This window comes from Sinohyriopsis cumingii, chromosome 13 (assembly GCF_028554795.1).
Source record: "Sinohyriopsis cumingii isolate HCF-2022 chromosome 13, ASM2855479v2, whole genome shotgun sequence".
NCBI classification, from domain to species: domain Eukaryota; kingdom Metazoa; phylum Mollusca; class Bivalvia; order Unionida; family Unionidae; genus Sinohyriopsis; species Sinohyriopsis cumingii.
The window spans coordinates 9133807-9139806 of record NC_142973.1 but is presented as its reverse complement, the minus strand read 5'-3'; the positions used below and the strand labels follow the sequence as shown (position 1 = coordinate 9139806).

Here is a 6000-nt window from a genome sequence, read left to right as displayed (position 1 = left end):
AAAGCTATTTACCTAAAGCCATGTAATTAAATCCCAGCCTGAAGCATCAACTGAATTAGACAATGCGTTAAGTAGACGGAGGGGTATAAACTACGAATTATTGTAAGAACAAAGTGTTAATGCAACTTTTTGTCTCAAAAAAACATCAGAATATAAATCTCATCATTGTGAATAAAAACAAACTAGGTTTGTATTCAAAATGTGTGTGGTGAAGCTTTGCACACAAGACATAAAAATGTATTATTGTATCTCTATGCTTTGCACATTATGCTAACATAAAAGGCATAAAAGTGATATATTTATTTACAACATTTTAATGAGATATAATAATTTGAAAATACATGTTAACAAGGCCACAAAAATACATCATTTCCCAAGCAGAATTAACTGTACAAACTGCTTAAAAATAAAATAACAATGTCAATACAAACACAAAAGCAAAGATACAAGAAAAAATTACAATTTGTTTCAACCAAAGAAAATCTACTGCAAGATTAATCAAATATTTGATTTGCAATAACATTTTTGGTGAAATAAATAAGACAAAAATGAATATGAATGCAATGTGGTTTTTGGATGTTTAACTTAGCTTTAACAATCTGAGTCACATCGCTATGATGCCTGCATTGTGGCAGTTTATAGTGATGTCTAGCACTGGGGCATCATACCGCAGACATTTCACAGCATGTACCATGTAGCTTTAACAATTTTGCAGTCATACTGCTATGATGTATGCAGTGTGGCAGTTTATAGTGATGTCTAGCACTGGGGCATCATACCGCAGACATGTAGTATGATGTCCCACCCAGTCACATTTTCCTGACACCAGGCCTATCAGTCCTAACACTAACCTCTTAATGCTGAGTGCCAAGCAAGGCACATGCTAGTATTTTATTCAGCTGTTACTGTCAAATGAAAAGCAAAGACCCTGACCTGCTCAAGCAAAATGTACTGCCAGAGCTTGGTTGTTGCTTGATTCTATTGTTAATATCAAATGAAAGCATAGACCCTTATGTGAAGACGTATCCACATTAAAAAAAATTCTAATCATCTGTAAATTCATGAATAATTGAATTAACTGTTATATGATATGAATTTGTTCTGCGTAATATTCCACACGACTTTCATTATTATTTCCATTAACTTTACATGATTATTACTTTTGTATCTATAATCTTTACATATTAGATGTGAAAAAAAATTTCATCCACAAGCAAATAACTGTTAACTCTGTCCATAATATTGCCTTATATGTGCAATGACCCTACCACCTGTATCTCCTTTTAGCCCCTTCATTTGTACATTTCTTAAAATGTTGATGGCATAATAAACTGATGTGCAAACATATTTTACAGCTCAACCAATACATGGTCAGTTGTTTAAAATGTCTAAAGTGCAGTCAATTATATCTGATCAGAAAACACTGCTAAGATGTGACTGGTCAGTTCTTAGGTGTGGACCCTGACATAAGCAAGTAACTGGCCAAGAGTTTGCCCAATTCAAGCAATGCATCTAGGCAGATATTTACTATGCATCATGTACAATTTAAACCTTTCATAACTTTATCGTTTTAAATCTGATATTTTGACCAGATGTACGATACCTCCCACAAGCTACTTCACACAATGATAATTGTGTAATTGTTCACACATTGATAATTGTGTAACTGACACCAAATGTATCTGCTATAAGGAGATAATGCTTAATTTGCTTTCTTAAACAAAATCATGGTAAAAATGTATGGGTGGTTTGGACAGGTGTGTGTAAAAGATAAATAAATATGGCAAAATAATTTTTTTGGCAATCTGACCATTTCTAAAAACTAATTTATTATTGTGAAGTTTATTTTTAAAACAAAATTTAGTAAACATTGTCCAAGTTGACTTGTTTATGAATTTGCCATGAAACAGTCTTGTCTCATGATTTTCCCAAATGGAAATGTCACTGGTCCATAACTAACTGGTCAGAGATTTCATCATACAAGAAGACAGAATGCAGTCAATGACTCGATGGTAAATTCAGATGGACATGTATATCAGCATTTAGCATGATGATAATGAAACATGGAAAAACAAAATGAGGCATATAAATCACATTTATTACATTCTGCTTAACATGGCACTGTTTTCTGACCAGGACAATGATGCTCACTGTCCAGTTGATTCAAATGACCAGGACAATGATGCTCACTGTCCAGCTGATCCAGATGACCAGGACAATGATGCTCACTGTCCAGCTGATTCAGATGACCAGGACAATGATGCTCACTGTCCAGCTGATCCAGATCCATACATAATTCATTTAGAAGATGGACATCAGAATCTCTTGCTGCTTTTGATGATGAGTCCTCATCCAATGACTTGTCATTGGTGCCAGTATCAGAACTAGACCAATGACTTGTCATCGGTGCCAGTATCAGAACTAGACCAAGACTCAAATGATGAAGCTGTCCTGTAAGCTTGCTTAAGGTGCAACACTAGTTGTGCTGTACATCGAAACAGTTTGACAAATAAAGCAACTTTGATTTGCAGCTGAAAACAAATCAACAGCATTTACAAAAGAAAATGCACATGAGGAACATCATCTTCAAACCACTTTCATGAGAAAAATGATATAGTTTATAATTCTTTGGATATAAAGACTGTTTTAATTATTTAAGCATTTCTTTTCCAGGGACAGAACATGGTGGAAGTCCTGCATCATTTGAAGAATCCAGAAAGATATCCACCACTGTACATGACCTGTCGTAAGGTAAAAAGAAGAAAAATAAAGGAGTCATTTGAACCAAACAATGGTAGGATATGTACATGGTTAATCAGAGATTTTATATACATATTATAGTGTAGATTCAATTTAATGTTCTGAAAATATTAAAGCATCATGCTCAAATGTACCCTTAATGTATCCCTGCTCAAATGTATCCTTAATGTATCCATGCTCAAATGTATCCTTAATGTATCCATGCTCAAATGTATCCTTAATGTATCCATGCTCAAATGAATCCTTAATTTTAAAGTACAACTAAGGCAGTGCTACAACTTCAACTAATTCAAGTTTCAAGAATATACACTGATGATAAAGCTTTCCTAGATCTTGCAGCAAAGGTACATTTTAAGACAGATAATATGCAAGATTATTAAAAATCTAAAATCATAAAGAAATCTTCACAAATTTTCAACTTATACAATTATACAATTATATCCCTTTAACTTTCCAATTTGCATAAAGCAAATTAAATAAAATTATGTTTCAGTGCCAAACTAAATGAACCATGATTCCAAAATGCAGAAGGTTGAATCCAAATATCAGCCTGATCTACAGTCAAATATTAATGACAGTTCCTTAACGGGACTGACACACTACTGGCTGAGAAGAATTTGTAGCAATTCACAAGAAGTCTATTTGTTACCTTGTTTTTGCCTTTTTTAATTGCCGTGTAATAAAATCATCTAAGATATTATTTGGACAGGATATTTTAAAGTATACCATGTTTCTCCAAGAATACATTACCCGATCATATTAGCATTAGAAAAAAACTCCAGCATCTCTTAAATCCAGCTCACCTGTAAAGACAAAGAAACAAAGTCTTTTCCAACTATGCATCTTTCAGAAAAAGGAAGCAACTCTTCCAAATTACCTCCCATTCCAACACTATGTGGCTACCATTCAATAGTTTCTAGTTTAAACCTAAGGGGGCGCTCACCAGTTATTATGTACTTTTGAGAGAGTGACGTATGTAAGGTAAAGTTCTTTGCATTTAAAGCATGCACAATGGAGAGAATGGTGGCATACCTCTATGCTATATTAATGTAATGTGGATGATATTTCTTTGGATATTGTACTTTTGGAAATTGTACATGATTTAAACACACTGCTAACTAAAATGAATGCTCCCTTGTGCTAAAAAATGAGCCTGAATTAGTCTAAAGTACACTATCCATAGCAGCTGTTAAAATAGGGAAAGTGAAATTTGCCAGACTAGACAATACCAGCTTCTGAAAGTGTAATGAATGAATTACCAAATATATAAAATGTAAAAAAAGTTATCGGCTCTTTTTTATACAATTTACCTCTGAAGTTCAGGAAGTGAAAATGACCAAGTGGAACTAGCACTTTTTTGAAAGGTACACATCTGGAGTAAGGCCAAACTGTATACTCTATAACCCATATTACATCCATCAATCAAAATACCAAAATAAAGGGAATTAAAGATTATTTGAATTATACCGAAGATATGCAAAGTATTTTTTAAATAGCCAGTATAACCAGTGAGGAAAGCCGGGAAAATTCTTTTTCTTTAAAATCCTAACCCTATGCAAAATACGAAACTGTAGAGCGCCACCTTAGTGAAACATAAATGAAGATGCTTGCATTTTTCAAAAGGCATGGGATTACTTTATAATAATGTGATAGGTAACATATTCTAAAAATAAACATAATTTACAATAAAATTTCTTTTCTCTATCAAATATATTATATGGTCATGTTAACATTAGAGAATAGGTAGTAAAATGAGAAAATGAACAAAAATTCACCTCTATTTACCATGGTACCCCCTGTGGAAAAAATGGCTGAAGTCCTGGTATGAAGAACAAACTGTTTCCCTTATGTGGGGCAGCACAACCAACAATCACATGACACGTGACATCAATACAATGGTCATGAGAAATTAACAGTATTTTTTACCAGGAAAAATTCAGGGAAAATCCAGCAAAACCTACAAACCCACACTGGTGAGGAGGCTGTGTGTAGATTATGGGGCTCTGCAGTCGCCTGGGTCACATTCTCTTCTATGTGATGCGAGATCTCCAAGATATCTCAAGTAGGCTAACTGCACATGCTAACCAGCAGCTGTAATAATTATGTTTGAACTTGAGGCTCAGGGACTGCTCAAATCTCATGTGCAAAAATCTTCATGAGGCAAATCTGTAAGACTTCAGAGTACACATAGCATATCACCCAGCCAAGCCAGAATGGTTATGCCATGTTTTTCTGCATTTACTACAAGAAAGTGATCTTAAAGGGTCCAAGACTATTTGCCATGCATTTGCGGTAGATGCCACTTGTGGAACAAGTGAATGGGGCCAATTCAAGTCAACACTGGCCATCAAGTCTAATAGGTCCCTGTCATAACCTATATAACATCTATCATGTCTGAATGTGTTGAAAATCATGAAGTTGTAGATATCTGACAGGTGTTAACTTCCGCTCTTTGAAGAACCAGAGAAAATGGCTTGTATGCAGGTCTGGCTTCTTATTTTCTAGGTTATTCTCAGCATCAGAACAACTGAGGGAAGGTGTACAAGAGAGGACACTTCTCTCATTTCTTGTGCAAACTATTGAAGAATCAGCGCTGATGTGTAAAGCTAGATTGTCCTAACTTCATGCCTGTCCATGGTTCATGTGCCATTCTTTTGCTACTTAAATGCACTTGTTTTGAAATCCTAAGTACTGATTAAGAAATATTTGCTGAAAGAAAATTTAATTATGTACTATAATTCAAATAAAAGAAAGCACAATATAAATGTCCAGTTGAACTAATGCTATTCTGCCTCAAGTTTGTGGCCCTGAAGCAAGTATTAGCTGTTCAAGTTAGGGCTGCTGTTCATGTTTGTTTACTGGACACGTTATTTTTATTAGCGGAAACCCAAGAGATATTTTTGTCATGACAAAGGCAACACAAAATCTTGGTTACCATAACATGCATTTTGTAGACCATGTTAGGAAAAAATTAATGAACTATACAGAATGAAATTTTTCATGAAAATATTCAATTATAAGGAAAATCTTTGTTATTTAATAACACTGAAAAAAATATAATAAAAACTGACATGTGTAAATATGGTAATTTTGCATTAATTTAACATGAAACAGTTCCAAGAAAACAGGCAGGATTCTTGAATGTGAAACCACCTGTCACAGATTCATTATATTTTTATACTACATATCTAGCAGACCAGTCTAAACTGAAAATAAATGGCACCAGATATATAAAAAAAC

At 34.1% G+C, this 6000-nt stretch overlaps 1 protein-coding gene across 2 annotated transcripts in view; it reads right to left on the bottom strand.

Moving 5' to 3' along the window:
- Positions 1–296: 296 nt before the first annotated feature.
- LOC149784924 (aldehyde dehydrogenase, dimeric NADP-preferring-like) overlaps positions 297–6000 on the bottom strand; it is a 63725-nt gene continuing 58021 nt past the window's right edge. The window contains exons 14-15 of one of the 2 annotated variants that reach the window (XM_089978544.1): positions 3511–3563; positions 297–2741 (exon numbers count right to left, since the gene is read on the bottom strand). In XM_089978544.1, coding sequence (XP_089834670.1) covers positions 3549–3563 — 15 coding nt within the window. In that variant the 3' untranslated portion in view covers positions 297–2741; positions 3511–3548. The remainder of the gene's footprint in view (positions 2742–3510; positions 3564–6000) is intronic. The other variant, XM_089978543.1, reaches the window with a different exon arrangement.